This window comes from Crinia signifera, chromosome 11, assembly GCF_055691185.1.
Source record: "Crinia signifera chromosome 11, ASM5569118v1, whole genome shotgun sequence".
In the NCBI taxonomy this organism is placed as follows: Eukaryota; Metazoa; Chordata; class Amphibia; order Anura; family Myobatrachidae; genus Crinia; species Crinia signifera.
In genome coordinates this window covers 102,717,511-102,735,761 of record NC_139227.1, presented here as the reverse complement: position 1 = coordinate 102,735,761, position 18,251 = coordinate 102,717,511, and the positions used below count along the sequence as shown (strand labels likewise).

General features: G+C 44.4%; 1 protein-coding gene across 1 annotated transcript in view; it reads left to right on the top strand.

The window, feature by feature from the left end:
- SLC6A5 (solute carrier family 6 member 5) overlaps positions 1-16,232 on the top strand; it is a 92,096-nt gene extending 75,864 nt beyond the window's left edge. The window contains exons 15-16 of the mRNA XM_083164045.1: positions 5,051-5,218; positions 9,194-16,232. Coding sequence (XP_083020171.1) covers positions 5,051-5,218; positions 9,194-9,349 — 324 coding nt within the window. The 3' untranslated portion in view covers positions 9,350-16,232. The remainder of the gene's footprint in view (positions 1-5,050; positions 5,219-9,193) is intronic.
- Positions 16,233-18,251: the final 2,019 nt, after the last annotated feature.

Here is an 18,251-nt window from a genome sequence, read left to right as displayed (position 1 = left end):
CAGCCCCCCCTGCTCCCTCTACCGCCGCACTGCCCCACTAGGTCCCAAGTCGGGTGGTCGGACGTGCAGCAGGTCCGACCACCCGACGCAGATCCGATGCGCACGGGACCGCGCATCGGATCTGAGGGGACATCAAAACTAGCCGATTTTGGTCCGATTTCGGCCAAATCCGACTGATCTGGCTGAAATCTGACCAAAATCGGCTAGTGTATGGGGGCCTTAAGTGCTGCTGTTTACACCTAACAATGGGGGTTATTCTAGTTCATTCTTTCTGACAAAATCCTTCTTAGATGGACAAAACCATGTGCACTGCGGGTGGGGCAGATGTAACTTGTGCAGAGAGAATTAGATTTGGGTGGGGTTTTTCTTCAAAGTGAGATCTATATTGCAGTGTAAAATAAAGCAGTCAGTATTTTCCCTGCACAGAAACAAAATAACTCGCCCAAATCTAATTCTATCTGCACATGTTACATCTGCCCCCCTGCAGTGCACATGGTTTTGTCCATCTAAGAAGGATTTTGTCAGAAAGAATGAACCAAAATAAGGCCCTAAATCTTTCATGACAAGACTTTGGTGAGTGCCCTTATTGGATTAACCATATCATACCCTGCTTTATATATTTATTTATTAGAGAAAAAGGAAACCGTGTGGCGCGTAATCATATGAAACAATGACAATAAAGATTAAATAATCACAATTTATTACAACATATACAACATATAAAATACAAAAAAGAAACAAAAAAACATATACAGTAATCATAAGCAAGAATTTAAAATCAGCATACATAAATGATTGATCACCCGGCGATATTAATTAAAATATAGTACATGAGACTCTCACTCCGAGGGTAGTGGGTATGTGGGCTCCGATGTCCGTCTGTACTCCCCACCAATGTAATGACGTCCCCAGTGCTGTCAGTGTCCCAGCTCTGTGTACCGCTGTTTATAGGTGCTGGGGATTCGTCTGCTGGTGTTTGGGGGGTTCACCGCCGCAGCAGCATGGGTATCTCCGCTCTGAGCGCTGCAGGCTCTTGGTGCTGGGACCCGTCTCTGACTGCGGGAGTAAGGGCTGGTATTAGAGGACTTGCTCTGAGCGTGATCTGTTCGCGACTGGTCGTGCTTTGCTGCGCGCAGAGAATCCACCCTGCTTGTGGCGAAATGCGTGTTAAAGGACTCATCCAAAGGATATGTGCCCACAGCGGAATGTACCCTTGACCAACCCAGCGGCAAAGCACAACCAGCCGTGAACAGATCACGCTCAGAGCGTGATTGTGGTTTTGTTATCTTTATTGTCATTGTTTCATGTACGATAAAGCGCCACACGGTTTCTTTATTCTCTGATACTGTATTTTGAAGGGTGGCATTCACTGTGGGGGCTGCTGAGACCTACAACACACAACTGCAATCCCTAGCACCGTAGACAATTTTCCTTTTGGATATATATATATATATATATATATATATATATATATATATATATATATATATATACACAGTAGTATGTGGGAAACGCACACTTCCAATGTAATTTCAATCGGGGTTCAAGGTCAGATTATGAATATGGTAAGCCAGCCAGAGAGACCCTCAGTCTCCTGGAACGACAGGACCAGCACACCCTTGGTATTTGATGCAAAAATGTATTTAATAAAGCGTCGTGTCAAACATCAATATAGCCCAAAAATCATACTTAGCAGTGACTGGCCAAGGACTGAAGACAGCGGCATACAATCATGCGGATAGTGCACTGATGGGCCGTTTCGGTAAGTACCTTTCTCAAAGGGCATCAAGCTCAAAATGACACTTAGCTTCTATATAAGATATAAAACACACCTGTAACACGTGAACATTAATTACCTGTCTCATGCAGCCAGCACCAGCCTCTCCAATGAGCCATAATTCCGGCACATCCCGGAAATGTACGCCTCAAGTGGAACCAACTTGCGTGTGCGCGCTGCATCGGGGAAATAGTCGTCATCCGTCACCATGGTAACCCGCCGCTACCCCCTGTCTGTGTACACACCACAGTGGAACCTGCGTGCATACACCAGTTGCAGGGGGAGCTGCTTTAGGTTCCCAGGCATCGAAAACCACTAGACTAGTTACCATGGTTACCACCCGCTACTCGCCGTGCAGGCACTCAGTCCATGGCCCCACTGGTTCGCATCATAACCCGGGTGGACTACAAATGCCACAATAGCCAATAGAGGTGCTGGAAGTGCATGAACACAGTATAAAAATCGCATATGTAAGAAAGGTACTTACCGAAACGGCCCGTCAGGGCACTATCTGCATGATTGTATGCCGCTGTCTTCAGTCCTTGGCCAGTCACTGCTAAGTATGATTTTTTGGCTATATTGATGTTTGACACGACGCTTTATTAAATACATTTTTGCATCAAATACCAAGGGTGTGCTGGTCCTGTCGTTCCAGGAGACTGAGGGTCTCTCTGGCTGGCTTACCATATATATATATATATATATATATATATATATATATATATATATATATATATATGGCATGTAATGAAGGCGAGACACCTCGTTAAATGTATCTCTCATCTGCTATGACTCACTGAAATCTGATGTACGTTATTCGATAAACAAGCATCATGAATGTTCATCATCCTAGAGAGTAACTCCTGATGAAGCCTCTTGGAGATGAAACGCGTAAGGTAGAGATTGTAGGACCCAGTCTGAGAACTCACAGCTGGAAAATCCGGGTCAATAAAAGGAGGAAAAAATCTTAACTCAGATGTGGAGTAAATTGTGACAAATTGTAAAACTGTTGTATGAATTATATTCTGTCATTATTATATATCAGACTTACTCCCATCGACATCATATAGTTGGCATAGGTACATTGGGAGACCAAGCACTCAGGTGTCGACATTGACTGAAAAAAAACATGAAAAACTCATGCCAACCTTTTCTTGTGTCGACTTTTTGTCATGTTAACCTTTTGACTGTTGATGTCTTGTCAACGTTGACTTATTGGTGTCGACCCTTTCACTGTCTACTTAGACATTGTCTGTGAGCTATACCACACTCATGAGCGAAACACCGAAACAATTGTTTTAGAAAATCTACAGTACAGTTGGAGCACCTGATCGGCGAATTGGTGCGATAACTGTATAGTGTGTAGTTTACAGTGTGTAGCATACCTACCTGTACAGTAGTTTTAGATTTGGGAGGGGTGCATCCAAACTGATCTAAATTGCAGAATAAGAATAAAGCAATACAGCGTTTGTGCACTACATGCAAAAGCAGCCAATATTTACCCTGCATGCATTTGCCCTCCTTGCATTGCAACATGGTTTGTCGGGGTGCAAAGTTCCTGGCTCTTTTCCACATTACTACCAGCTCAGACTTAGCCATAAAGTAGCTTTTGCATTAGGCAGATAGGATTTTGTATTTACATGTTCAGATGCTAACCGCATTTATTGGTTTCCATATGTAATTCACAAGTTCAAACACTAGGTGGCAGCAAATCACAAGCATACAGCCGTTCCCTACAGCACATCTGCAGCAATAGAAAATGTTTCCACAAAGTCACCATTGCCATTACGGCGCCTGCGTTACGAACAAGTCCATGGAGCCTCATTCTACGCTCGGCCTTTGGCTGTGTCTGATTGCAATCAGTCCTGTTAGAACACTATTCATTAACTTGGACATACTAAAGAAATGTGTGTAACCAGCTGCCAGAGATTGGATCCTATACAGTGTCATTAATCACTGTATTACTGCACTTGTCCAGTCCCAGTCCTAAATTCACTTGTAGCATAACCAATAGAATAAAGGGGGGGGGGGGACGGGGACGCTTAGATATTAGATAATAATGGGAAACCAAAATCAAGCGTTATAGTGATACAGTAATTTATAGCCTCCATTTATTAATAATAACTGGAAGTTACCACAGTAACCAATCAGGTTGCCAATTTCTTGCGTAGCAAACTCTTCCGTTACAGTCCAGGTTTTATGGATATCCATGGTTGAGCACAGGTGACCTAAACCTCTGAGTGCCAACATCTATGTGAGAGATCAAGATTTCCGTTAACAACGCCAGCGTCGCTCACATTTGTTATATAAATTCAAATAAAAAAAAAAATGTTGTGTATAAAAAAAGATGATATTTCCTATATAAGGTAAAGTTACAGGTCATGAAGTTTGACAAATTCACTTGGCACTCAAAGGGTTAATTACTACCTCTGTCCATTTTATTTCGCCATCTGGGCTCAAGCATGGATATCTGTTTTCAGGTGGATTAAATTTGAGGAGACCCAGATGGGTGAATTTCCAGAAAAAGCACTTCAACAAATAATTTAAATATGTAAATATTAATTTATTATACTTAGCTAAGGTTTTTTTCTTAATTCAGCAGATATCCAATACAGCAATCACATCAGCAAAATCAGGAGCCCCGCTCTCTGCTTCTAGAGGCACTTCTGCATTCAGTGTTTTGTACCAGGCTTCAGACTGTCTAACACTGACAGAGTCCACCTTACAGTATATGGGTTGCAGAACTTCTTCATAAGCTATTTCATAATTCCAAAGTCCAAATTGTAATATAAAATAAATTGTCAAAGAACAGTAGGGAGCACTGTTGCCTCAATTTCCAATTTAAGAAATAACATCTAAATACAATGTATAACAGGAATTAAATAGATTATATAGAATGAAGAAACAAGGTGAACAATATTGTCCCAGGATTAAGAAGCAAGAACTCCAATCGCCTTTGTCCTTTGAGAAATACATTTTCTGTCAGAAACAAAACTATTTAACTCACCTTATAGTGAAAAAACAGACTGAGAACAGACTCAAATCAGACAGTGAAACTATATTTTCATCACTCCTAATACAATATCCTTATAACCTGGACTGCAATGGCGGAGTTTGGGAAACTCTGGTACACAATAATGAAAGTCGATGTCAGATCGCCGTGGGTTACAGCACCTGGGCCCCGTTATTGATAAATGTTCCTCTTTGTGTGTAAAGTGAATGTGTCAGTATTATGTCCTTGCCATTAATTCTTCCCTTTGCTTTTTTTTCCAGTTTATTTTGTGCTTCAGTTTCTGGCAGTGGGAGCCGATGACCTACGGCACTTACCACTACCCGCCGTGGTCCATGGTCCTTGGGTGGCTGATGCTGGCTTGTTCCGTCATCTGGATTCCAATCATGTTTGTCATCAAAATGTATCTCGCGCCCGGCAGTTTTATCGAGGTAGCTCCCGCATCTCAATCATTAGCTGCGCGTTTGCTTTGCATACTAAACACGGCTCGTTTCTGCCCATCGCACGGAACGCCGTCCCAGCTTTCAATGTGCCACAGAACAGCTGGAGTATAAAACAGATTACAATTCACTTTGTCATGGAGAATAGCCCGCCAAGCGCCATTCTCCCCGAGCCGGACACTTTCACATTCTTTTTTTTTATAACCGTTCATTTGGGATGTCAAGGTGTCAACATGGCGATTTAATGGAGATTAAAAAATAACGACAATAGAGGCTCAATTTATTTTAATAGCTAATAAACCAATAATTGCTCTTTTAATGTTTGTTTTCTGTGCCATGTTATACTGATATTTTCCCCCCATCAAATTACATTTCCAATAAAAAAGAAACGGCATAAAAAATGAAGCCCATTTACGTTCCTCGCTCACCTGCCGCTCGGTGGAGAGGACGATCGTTTGCTAGATAATTAGAATCTCGTTTCTTGCACAACTTTTTATTTTTTTGTTTGCAGTTTTCATTGTAGACTTTGGGGAATTGTCGTAAACAGAAATTCAATTACTCTGATGCTTCCCGCATTGCCGGGGACAGGGGCTGAGCAAGAGAGAAAAAGCCTTTGTTGATTTGGATGTTAAATATTGGTTAAGAACTTTAAATTAGGTGTTACAGTCAGGGGAGCCATCAAGGGGGGACTGCAGGGACTGTAGTCCTGGGCCCCAAAATTTCTGGTGGTACAGAATATATTTAACCCCTTTCTCTTATGGGGACTATGAAATGTATTACACAAGTAGATGTGAAAGGAAATCTTGTAGCAGATGTCAATGTTTTTGTAGCAGTGGGGGAGGGGTATTGTATCCCTACCTCTATATCGAATACACAGCAGCTTGTGTGTCTAGGAAGGGGGCTGGTATAGAAGATCTATATTTAATAGATCGACCGTTCTTTTTAGGTCAACCTCGTGTGGTCAATAGGTCAATATGGAAACAGTAAAAACAAAGAAAAGGTCAACACATTTTATTAAAGTTTTTGGTTGTCATTTATTTATTTTATTATTTATTACCAGTTATTTATATAGCGCACACATATTCCGCAGCGCTGTACAGAGACTATTTGAACACTCACATCAGTCCCTGCCCCAGTGGAGCTTACAATCTATATTCCCTACCACATGTACACGCACACACAGACATTCTAGGGTTAAGTTTTGTTGGGAGCCAATTAACCTACCTGCATATTTTTGGATTGTGGGAGGAAACCGGAGTACCCGGAGGAAACCCACACAAGTACGGGGATAATATACAAACTCCGCACAGTTAAAGCTCTGGTGGGAATAGAACCCAAGACCTCAGCGCTGTGAGGCAGCAATGCTAACCATTACACCGTCTGTGCTGCCCGTACATATTCTATGTTACATCATATGTGACCACAATTATTGGGAACCTAGAACTCCACAGCGCATTTCGCTCGCCATGTCTATGGTAGGGTCACTGTTCCCAGTTGTAATCCTTGTGCACTATTAATGAAGCAACATTTTAGAAATATGTGAAAAACTCCCCAAAAAACAGTCATGTCGATGTTATGGACCTGTCGACCTTTAGATCATGTCAACCACATAGGTCTAGACACTTTTCTCTATTTAGAACTATCTAGACAGTGTGGGGTAAATTTACTAAGATGGGAGTTCTCTTGAAGATCGGATGTTGGCCATACAGTAGTAACCAATCAGATTCTATCTATGATCTTCTAGGAGGCGCTAAATAAATAAGAAGTAGAATCTGATTGGTTGCTATGGGCAACATCTCATCTTCAATAAAACTCCCAACTTAGTAAATAACCCCTGTCTATCCAAGGGAACCCACTAGGGAGTGTGGCGGTATAGTGGATGCAGCGATAGTGGTCCATCTGCACAAAGGGGCCACAGAACTGAAGGTTGCGGAGTCATTTTCATTTGTTTCATCATTGCGGTGATTTTTCTGCAGTTGAATTTTTTTCTAAAACTATTGAAAGTAATGATCGTATTCTATACAGGGCGTTAATGATTACACCTAAATGCACTAATTAATTTTTTTTAATTAATTGGTTAATCCATTGCAAGAATACCCCCAAATGTGATCTACCGGCGGCAGGCCGGGTGCCGGAGGTCTCCATAACGTGTTCTACCACCGCTTACAAGGACTCTGTTGTGTATATTTAGAACGGTCTTGTCCCCAACTAATTTCTACTACTCTATATTATTTATGTCATTTAGGGCTCATTCACATGAGCAGGATCGACACATGGCTGGCTTTACCTTTAAGTATCTAGTCTGACCTGGCCGTTAGAGGGAGAACCTCTGACATTAGCGCCAGCCCCGATCAGCCAGGATCGATAGTGGCTGGATGTAAATGGATTTGCCCGTTTCCGCAAAGCTGCGATGACACTCACAACCGAGCACAGGGGTTATGTTACACTCTGGCGTTGTGGCATCTAACTGATCACTGGGCTGCAAATATATATGGTACTTGTTTCCTAGCACGGCCACAATCTTATGGATCGTGTACCTTTAAGTTAAGGTACACGATCCACACGATGGACCCGATTTCCTTTGAAATCAGGTCCATTTTGCCGGCTAGGACACAATATCGGGGGCATCGCGTCGGTCGGGACCATTAACATTGGTCCCGACGCGATGCCCCCGATTTTTCCATAGGCTTCAATGTTAAAATATTTTTTAACATTGAAATCGTGAGAAAATGTGAAAAATGTGAAATGGGCCAATATGACCCCACGATAGACGCCAACCCGAAGCGTGGCGAGCGCAGCGAGCCCGCGAGGGGCGGCGGTGCACGTCCTCCGACCTTTTCATTCCCCTACTATCCACGTCGGCGTGGAGTTGAGAATAGAATAGTGTGGCGAACGCAGCGAGCCACTGAGCCCGAAGCGTGGCGAGCGGACGCGTATAACTTCACAGGTATACGTGTCCGCTCGCCACGCTTCGGGCTCGGTGGCTCGCTGCGCTCGCCACACTATTCTATTCTCAACTCCACGCCAACGTGGATAGTAGGGGAATGAAAAGGTCGGAGGACGCGCACCGCCGCCCCTCGCGGGCTCGCTGCGCTCGCCACGCTTCGGGTTGGCGTCTATCATGGGGTGGGGTGTACGCCGTTAAATTTGGGGGGGTTGGGAATATTTTACATTGAATCCAATGTAAAATCGGGTCCCAGGGACCCGATTTACATTTCATTCAATCAAAAAATCGGGTCGAAAATCGGTCGGTCGCGTCGATCGCATCGCATGCGACCAAATCGCATGCGATGCGATCGACCCGATTTTTCCGACACGACCACCCCGATGTAAATCGGTGTGGCCGTGCTAGGAAACAAGTACCATATATATATCTATAGATATATATATATATATATCAGCCCAGCGATCAGGTCCGAATTACCCCCTTAATACAAATGAACAGGTGGTGAACCTCTAAGACGCCACCTCAGCATATTCTCTTGAGGTTCTGGAAAGTTGATATTGGTGTATATGTGGGTGGTGGTACTTAAACATCTTGCACTAGCCCAAAACAGACCTGTGACATTGCAAACAGCGTTTCTATCAGTATCATCCCGCTGCGCTGTGAAACAAAGTGTGGGCGCAGGTTTTTCTCCTACAAGGTAAAGTTATAATTTTACTGACACCGCACGGAAGCCACCCACAGCCTGACACGTCTCCGCACAACGCACAATAGGACGTACGTAACAATTCAGCAAGTACACATAGGCTGTCAAGTATCTTGAGTTCTGTCAAGGTGTAGGAATCTTAATTACACATCTGCATTGTTATTTGTATTTTATGTTCTCTTGTCCATGAAATGGATAATTTATTCACAACGTTTAACTTCGCCGCACTTGCCTAGAACCGTTTTGTAAAATATGTGAACCCAATTCTTGGCAAATTCCCAACATCTTAACATATTTCTCTGTCTTTACCTTGCAGAGGCTCAAGTTGGTGTGTAGCCCACAGCCGGACTGGGGTCCGTTTTTGTCCAAGCACCGCGGAGAACGTTACAAGAATATGATTGACCCTCTGGGAACCTCCTCACTGGGCCTAAAACTTCCCCCCAAGGATTTTGAGCTAGGAACACAATGCTAGTACACATGGTGTCTGTACTTTGCAGTACAGCCTCCACCAATTTCCCATGACATCAGCCTCCTTCCTCTTCCTTCTCCAACGATGCCGGTGGTCAATTAGATAAACAGTAGGGGTCCCTTGTTGCATGCTGTAGCCAACACCTAGACTGACCGCCACGCACTCTCGTTGCTTCTCTGTCGTGTCCACAACTTTTGTTTGACTGCCAAATATCAGCAGTGCCTCTAAAGATGATTGTCCAGCCGCAGTAAATACTATTCATTTATAGGGGTGGGAGGGATAGAGTAGTCATTCCTGTGATTAAATAGGGTTATTATTGTTAAATGTCCATCGCTTAATTCAATCATCATTCCTGTTATTTCCATGGATTATTCATTCATAAAGGGTGAGTAAAAAGGAATATTGAGCAGCAGAATTTTGGGGGAGGTAGTAGTGGTTGGGGTGGGGGATGTCCTCTGATATCTCTGATATTCTGGAGATCCAGACCCAAGGATTAAATTTGACCTTTTCTCTTGAGAGTTCTACAGTAGATAATTTCATCCAAAAAAGAAATACTCCTAAAAGACTAGACCATGTTGCTGGGTCCATTGGGTCCAGGACAATTACCTTCTGCAGAATTCTCCAATGGAACCCAGTGGTTGCTGCAGTCAGGTAGAAATTTACCCAGATACAGTCCTCATCCAGAAATAACTAGTGACATCTTGCCTTCAAAGCCCAAATTTATTGTAGACCCAAATTTCTGGGGAATAGGCTGGTGGTAAAGTGATGTTATGGAGATACAGGATCTCCAAAGGTTAATCTGATGTTGAGGAAACATCTCCAAAAGGTTCCTCTGATGTTGAGGAAACATCTCCAAAAGTTCCTCTGAGGTTAAGGAGACATCTCAAAAGGTTCATCTGAGGTTAAGGAGACATCTCCAAGGTTTCTCTGAGGTTGAGGAGACATCTCCAAAGGTTCCTCTTCAGTAGAAATGATTTTAGATTCCTAAGAATGTTTGTGATTGGAAAGCCTTTGAAATTCTTTCAGGAACATTATCATGAACATTTCGGATCATTCCGATTCTCAAAATCTAAGCGTGCCCCCTTTCTTCTCTATCTGCATCCCACTTGTATCACCATGATCATTGTAGAAAGATTACGCTTTCCCACTGTCGCCTCACCTTGCGGGGTCTATCCTGCATACTATGCAACGGAACAAAAACAGCCCCTCCACCTTCCAAAACAGCCATGAGATACAGGAGTCTCAGATGACCGGGTTTTAGAGTTTTTGGAATTATCAACCGATTATGAACCAAACTTCTGTAGTGCCCTAACTTTACTGCTGTACATTTTAGATTAAGACAATGATCCCATTTCATCCCAGCTCAATTGGCAGTATGTAGTAACAATATCTTAAAACAAAAATATAATTCCCAAATTTAATTCCAAATCTTTGCAATGGGCAGCCATACCAATCCCAGGATGCATTGCAAGGGTCACACGTAGTAGAGCTACTGTAAATGGTTCCTCGCCTGTTGGTTCAATGCGCGATAATCGTTTGTCTTCCAGAAAGTGGCTCCAGATCTCGCGAACTTTCACACGTGTTAAACGGGTTCCCCGTGACGGCATCTTTTAACCTTTATCTGCCGCCTGTAATGTTATCTTCATGTTATACATTATATCCTCCGAAAGCCATTATATAGTTTGTGCCTAATTTTGTATACTCCTTAAAATGTGTAGAGCTGATCGTAGAAGCAGTTTGTAGTTGATGTGTTGTTTAGTATTGCGCCCCCCCCCCCCTGCGCCGGCCCCCTCACTGTCGTCTTTATAGTACTGTAAGTGTGTTCAGTAAGTAAAACAATAGCAGCCAGCCCTGTCTATATATTATATATATAGTATATTAATGTTTATGAACATCTTCTTCCTCCTATGCCAAGCCATATAAGTGTGTGTATATAGTGTGTGTACTTGTGCCACAGTGGTGAGTATTGCCAACATAGAGCTACAAAGGGGTCATTGATAGAAGCAGATAAGAATATGGACGAGATTACTGGAATTGCTGAACCTAAGGTCCCATTATTTAGACTTTGTTACCCTTAATCTGCCTATGGTTTGTATCCCCATATATTGATAATTACCCCAAGCCAACAGAAGCTTATTTAGGCTCTTTCCAAAATAGTTTTAGGCTTTAACCCCAGCTCTGTGATTGGTTTTCAGGACCTAATTAAAATGCTGATCCAAGCCTACTGCAAATTTGCAGCGAAGCCCTATGTAACCTTGTATATACATAGCCACAGACACAGGGGCTGATTCACATTTGTGCACAAATCCCACGGTCCGGGGTCTGCGCATGTGCATAAATTGCTGGCATCCGCCCCTACTGGGAACGTTCTACAGAACTGGTGCATGTCGCCCTCCATTCTGTAGGGCCTGGGTCTGCAAAAATAAATAACATTGTACAAGTGCAGTATGTATACTAAATACAATAATACTCAATAAAAAACCACCTGATACGTACACGATGACAATAGCTACCCCGATACTGGTGCGTTGCTGAATTGAGTCCATTAGCGGGGACTGTAGAAAGGGCCTACTGTTGGTTCAGCAACCTATGCAGCGCCAAAGCTCGCTCAATTCTTATCTGGATGTTATTTTTTGCTAACGTCTATGGCACTTTCAATGTAACAGAGTAATATTGTGAATTGGATAATGCACCTTGGTCCAAATTGCTGTATATAGTCCCACAGTCCTGCGCCAGCCGATGACACCGTGCAGGTTCTGGATATCTCTTATCACTTTCACCCGGGATTGTAGAACAATGGAGTCACCTGTCCATGTCATCGTCAGAGGCTGACGCAACAACGCAGCTATCTTCTGTAACCGTGCATGAGCTGGTATTAGCGGAACATGACGTGGACACAGGTATGATGTAAGAGACTGTAACTTTCTTACGCTTCCTTGTGTAAATCGCCGCGTTTTGTTTTGGTTGAAGCATATTCCCCAGGGCTCGGTGTTTGGGCCCCGATTGCTTTGGACACATCCCTACATTAGATTTAGGGATTGGCGTCAGTCTGTCGCTGTGTGCTTAGTGGTCAATTTGGAGAGAGATAAAGTAGAGTACCAGCCAATAAGCCTCCAACTGCCAGGTTGTGTTTGAAAAGGGACAGTTAGGTGCAGATTGGTTAGTACTTTATCAGTCCCCAAGGCTTAGTAAATAGGCCCCTTTGTCTGGCAAGACGTAGGAGAGAGTCTAGGAGCAGTGTATACACCACAGGGCACAGTGGAATAATGTCATTAAACTCTAGTGTGTATTTAATTAAGTGTTCCCTTAGCACAGGTGAGAGTGTGAAATTATATTTTCCAGCAGAGTAACAAGTGGTAAATGGTAATGACTAAATGTCGCATATTAAAGAGTTATTTAGAAAAGAAAATTATATTGGGTTGAATGTTATATAAATACATGTAAATCTGACATGCGTATATATATTTTATTTTCATACTGTACTCTGTCCTTAGTAATGCTGCATGCCAGTCATGTCTGTGCGTACCCATGTACATACGTCCGTGCATGCCAGTCATGTCTGTGTGTACCCATGTACATATGTCCGTGCCTGACACAAGTCCACGGTTCCCAGCACTCAGACACAAGTCCACGGTCCCCAGCACACAGATGCAAGTCCATGGTCCCCGTCATCCTCAGCACACCTGCCTCCATCCTCAGCGCACCTGCCGCCATCCTCCGCGCACCTGCCGCCATCCTCCGCGCACCTGCCCCCATCCTCCGCGCACCTGCCCCCATCCTCCGCACACCTTCCCCCATCCTCCGCACACCTTCCCCCATCCTCCGCACACCTTCCCCCATCCTCAGCACACCTGCCCCCATCCTCAGCACACCTGCCCCCATCCTCCGCACACCTGCCTCCATCCTCCGCACACCTGCCTCCATCCTCCGCACACCTGCCCCCATCCTCAGCACACCTGCCCCCATCCTCAGCACACCTGCCCCCATCCTCCGCACACCTGCCTCCATCCTCAGCACACCTGCCTCCATCCTCCGCACACCTGCCTCCATCCTCCGCACACCTGCCTCCATCCTCCGCACACCTGCCTCCATCCTCAGCACACCTGCCTCCATCCTCAGCACACCTGCCGCCATCCTCCACTAACTAAATGTAAGGTAATGGCAGCCTGATCTCCCAGCGCTCCCTCTGTTACACTGAGAAGTGATCTCCTCCATTACTTGATGCAATCTCAGTAGCCGCAGTGGGATATTAGCCTAGGCAAACATTCATGAGCGAGCGGAATCTTACGCGCGCTGGAATACGGCACATCCTTCCATGGAACGCTTAGCTGAAATCAATTAGAGGCCTCTGCAGGGAATGAGATTTCTTGTCAAGATGAATAATTCTTGGCACTTCTTCATATGGCGGAATAGGATCAGAGGCTTACGCTGAAGAAATCCCCTTCATTCGGCTAATTACCGCCATTCCCTTCCACTCTGCAGAAGGGCTTGCACTCCTATGCCAAACCTGTTTCACGGATACATTCCCCGAGTTAGCTGCACCTCGCTAGTTACATTTCCCTTGGTTATTGAGCAATGTGCTAATGATAGGACTGCCAGAGCGGTTATCCCGCGTTACCTAGGGGTCTCCTAGCAATTTACAGAATATAGAGAAGTAATGTCTACAAAGGGTTCAAGATAAGAATAACTTCCCATGGCCAATAACAGCAATTATATTCCCCCCAGGTCTGAGGACGCGGCGCAGCAACATTCCTTTTGTTTATTTCAGTGATTTACGTGGTAATTAAATCAGTTTATTTCTTTATTATAGGGTAGTAACAGGGCACCTGGCTGATTTCCTGTGTGACCCAACTCAGTGTGTGACTTTCCCATTTATTCCCCATTTGTAATAACCCCGGATACATTAGTTCATGCCAAGGAAATACTTTTATCTCCAGCATCGGAATTCTGGCCAGGGCCTCGTAATTAGACAATAACTGGGAAAAGCAGACTGCTGGGGCCTGGAACACTATGAAAGGGCCTATGCGGCAACAGCTTTAGTCCTAGAGAAGCACAATAATAATTGTCACACCAACAAACACACACACACACACACACACACACACACACACACACACAGAATGACATCCCTGCCAACAATAAAAAGCAAAATTGGGAAAAAAATTAAATTATATACCCCAATCACACCCATATCCATGCAAACCACACCCATATCTACCCAAACCACACCCATATCCATAAAAAGCCCTTATCCACACAAGCCACTCCCATCTCTACACAAGCCACACCCATATCCATAAAACACCCCCCCCCCTTATACACACAAGCCACTCCCTTATATGTGCAAACCACACTCATATCTACACAAACATCTCCAATATCCACAACCCTCCCCCTTAGTCACACAAGCCACTCCCTTTTCCACACAAGCCACACCCATATTAATAAAAACACTCCCTCATTCACACAAGTCCCTCCCATATCCATACAAACCATCCCCTTATACACACACAGGTCACTGCCATATCTGTGCAGACCACACTCATATCTACACAAACCACTCCCATATCCAGAAACCACCCCCTTATCCACACAAGCCACTCCCATTTCCACACAAGCCACACCCATATCCATAAAAACCTCCCTTATACACACAAGCCTCTCCCATATCTGTGCAAACCACACCCATATCCACAAACCGCACCCTAGTATTACACTGCTTTTCTGGGACCAAGCTGATGGCACGATGAATCACCCCACCCCTACACACTGCATGAAGCGGTGGATTGTAGTGCGATATATTGTTACCACATGTACTGTATCTGCATGTCATCATTAGGTCATTGATTGGGCGTGCACACATACTATGGCTGGGTGCAAATTAGGGTGGTGGGCAGAATGTGTACCCAGGGTAGGCCGGAGCAATGATTGGACACCTGCTATGTGTAAATAGTTTCCTAACATCTGTGGTTCCTGTGGGCGCGCATGTGTCATGCCCGGTATGCCAGTGGCTGCAGCCCAATACACAATATGGGCATAGAATAATGACAGTACAGTCCTTAGTAGGCCTGAATTCCCAGCCAGCATTGCTGAGCAACCACATGTTGGGAGAACAAGATGGCCGCTGGCCGTCCCATGAGGCCAGGTCTGGGCCTTGTGTCATGTACCTACAATAGGGTGGGAGACATTGATTGTGAATAGGATTCCTGCTTATAAATCACGGCCTCGGTTCATGGCATTGTTACTATTAGAATCCATTTGTCGTGTTGTCATCTGTCCCTATGTAATATTACCAGACAATGACTAATTGTCCCGCCATCCTTGTGTACACTGACTTCTAGGCAGCATTGTGTGTCACAGTCCCACCGCAGGGACGCTCTGTTGTGTAACATCAGTGATGGCTTCTGTCCATAGTAGTCGCATATTCTCGTGTCCTGCTGCCACCACTCGTGTGTTGGTGACATCATTATTTCTGCCGCCAGATCCAAGTCTTCCAAACTAAAGTGCACTGGTCAGCGTCCATCTATATAACTAACTGTCACCTACCTCCCAACATGACCCTCTCCAGGAGGGACACATTGCTCTGTTTCTGGACTTCCCTCTTAATTTAGGATTAGTATCACCGGTGTTGGAGCACCTTTCTTATCAATTAACAGGTGATGGCAGTCATACATTAATAGGGAAGTCCAGAAACAGAGCAATGTGTCCCTCCTGGAGAGGGTCATGTTGGGAGGTATGCTGTCAGGAGGCATCTTCCCTAAGAAACAGAGTAAGAGAGGTGGTGAGGGGTTAATGACTATGGGAGGGAGATGGTGAGGGGTTAATGACGGTGGGAGAGAGATGGTGAGGGGTTAATGACGGTGGGAGGGAGATGGTGAGGGGTTAATGACGGTGGGAGAGAGATGGTGAGGGGTTAATGACTGTGGGAGGGAGATGGTGAGGGGTTAATGACGGTGGGAGAGAGATGGTGAGGGGTTAATGACGGTGGGAAGGAGATGGTGAGGGGTTAATGACGGTGGGAAGGAGATGGTGAGGGGTTAATGACGGTGGGAGAGAGATGGTGAGGGGTTAATGACGGTGGGAAGGAGATGGTGAGGGGTTAATGACGGTGGGAGAGAGATGGTGAGGGGTTAATGACGGTGGAGGAGAGATGGTGAGGGGTTAATGACGGTGGGAGAGAGATGGTGAGGGGTTAATGACGGTGGGAGAGAGATGGTGAGGGGTTAATGACGGTGGGAGAGAGATGGTGAGGGGTTAATGACGGTGGGAGAGAGATGGTGAGGGGTTAATGACGGTGGGAGAGAGATGGTGAGGGGTTAATGACGGTGGGAGAGAGATGGTGAGGGGGGGTGGTGAGGGGTTACTGATGGAGGGAGATGTGAGGGGTTAATAATAGGGGAGGAGGAAATGAAAGATAAAAGGAAGAGAGAAGATTAGATGACAGATAAAAAGATAAAAAATAAATAGTGACAAATTTGTACTGTAGAAGAGACAGGGGGAATAGAGTGACAGTGACAGGGGGAATAGAGTGACAGTGACAGGGGGAATAGAGTGACAGTGACAGGGGGAATAGAGTGACAGTGACATGGGGAAAGAAAGTGACAGTGGAAAGAGAGTGACTGACGGGAAAGAGTGACAGAGACAGGTGGAAAGAGTGACAGGGAATAGTGTGACAGTGACAGGGGAAATAGAGGGACAGAGGAAAAGAGAGTGACAGTGACAGAGGGAAAGAGAGTGACAGTGACAGAGGGAAAGAGAGTGACAGTGACAGAGGGAAAGAGAGTGACAGTGACAGAGGGAAAGAGTGACCATGACAGGGGGAAAGAGAGTGACAGTGACAGGGGGAATAGAATGACAGTGACGGGAAAGAGTGACAGTGACGGGGGAAAGAGACTGCCAGTAAAATTCGAGTGTTTCTGATTACAGAGCTGTTGGAGACAGGTGACAGACTGTAACATTATATTAGCCAATAATAAGCCCATAGTCAGGTTACCATTTGCCTTATAGGTGTGTGCCATTGTTACACCTTCTCACCAGTGTTGTTTGTGTCTCATTTCTATAAGTGTGTCATTTTGTGTCTCTAATTCGGATACATTGTGTCTTACTGGCACCTCTCTCTGGACCTATTGCTGAATAGGTTTAATCCTAATTACTTGCGTAATGTCATATAACAGACATGGTATAAGGGTACTGCTAACTATGGATATAGATGTGTACCCACATATCAGGTCCCTAGTTACTTCCATTAGCTGTACCATGGATAATATATACAAAGATGCATAATATATATCTAAAAATATATAAAAAAAATATCTATATATTAAACATATATAATGTACATTAGTCATATGAGAGATCATTATCCTTGAGGCACTACCTCAGATTTTGTATTTATGTACTATATATATATTGCTTATTATAATATTATGTTACAAATTAGAGTTTATTCTAAAATGTCTGAATTCCGATACATGAAATAAATGTCAGTGTTAAAAATGGATTGTGTTGTTAGATTTATTTTGAATCATAAATACGCTTTGTCTACAACGCCTGCAGTGGGTCCAAGTGGGTCTCCTCAGCCTGAACACTTAACAAGCCCCCTTCCACCCCACCCTCATTTCTGCCACCTGCTGAGGGGCTCACGTGACCACAACAACCACCAACCACCTTCTGTTCAAGTTCGATCCACTTTTATAGGGGATGTGGCCGCACCTCTGTGATTAGGCCACGCCCCTGACTATACCGGCGGCCCTGCTAGTGGATCACACGGAGGGGGTCTCACAATCAGAATGTGTTTTCTGCTCAGTATAAAAATGGAATATGTATACATACCATCATAAAGTACAGACAGTATATACATGTATAATATGTTTAATATAAAATAAAGAAGTTTCTTTTTAACATT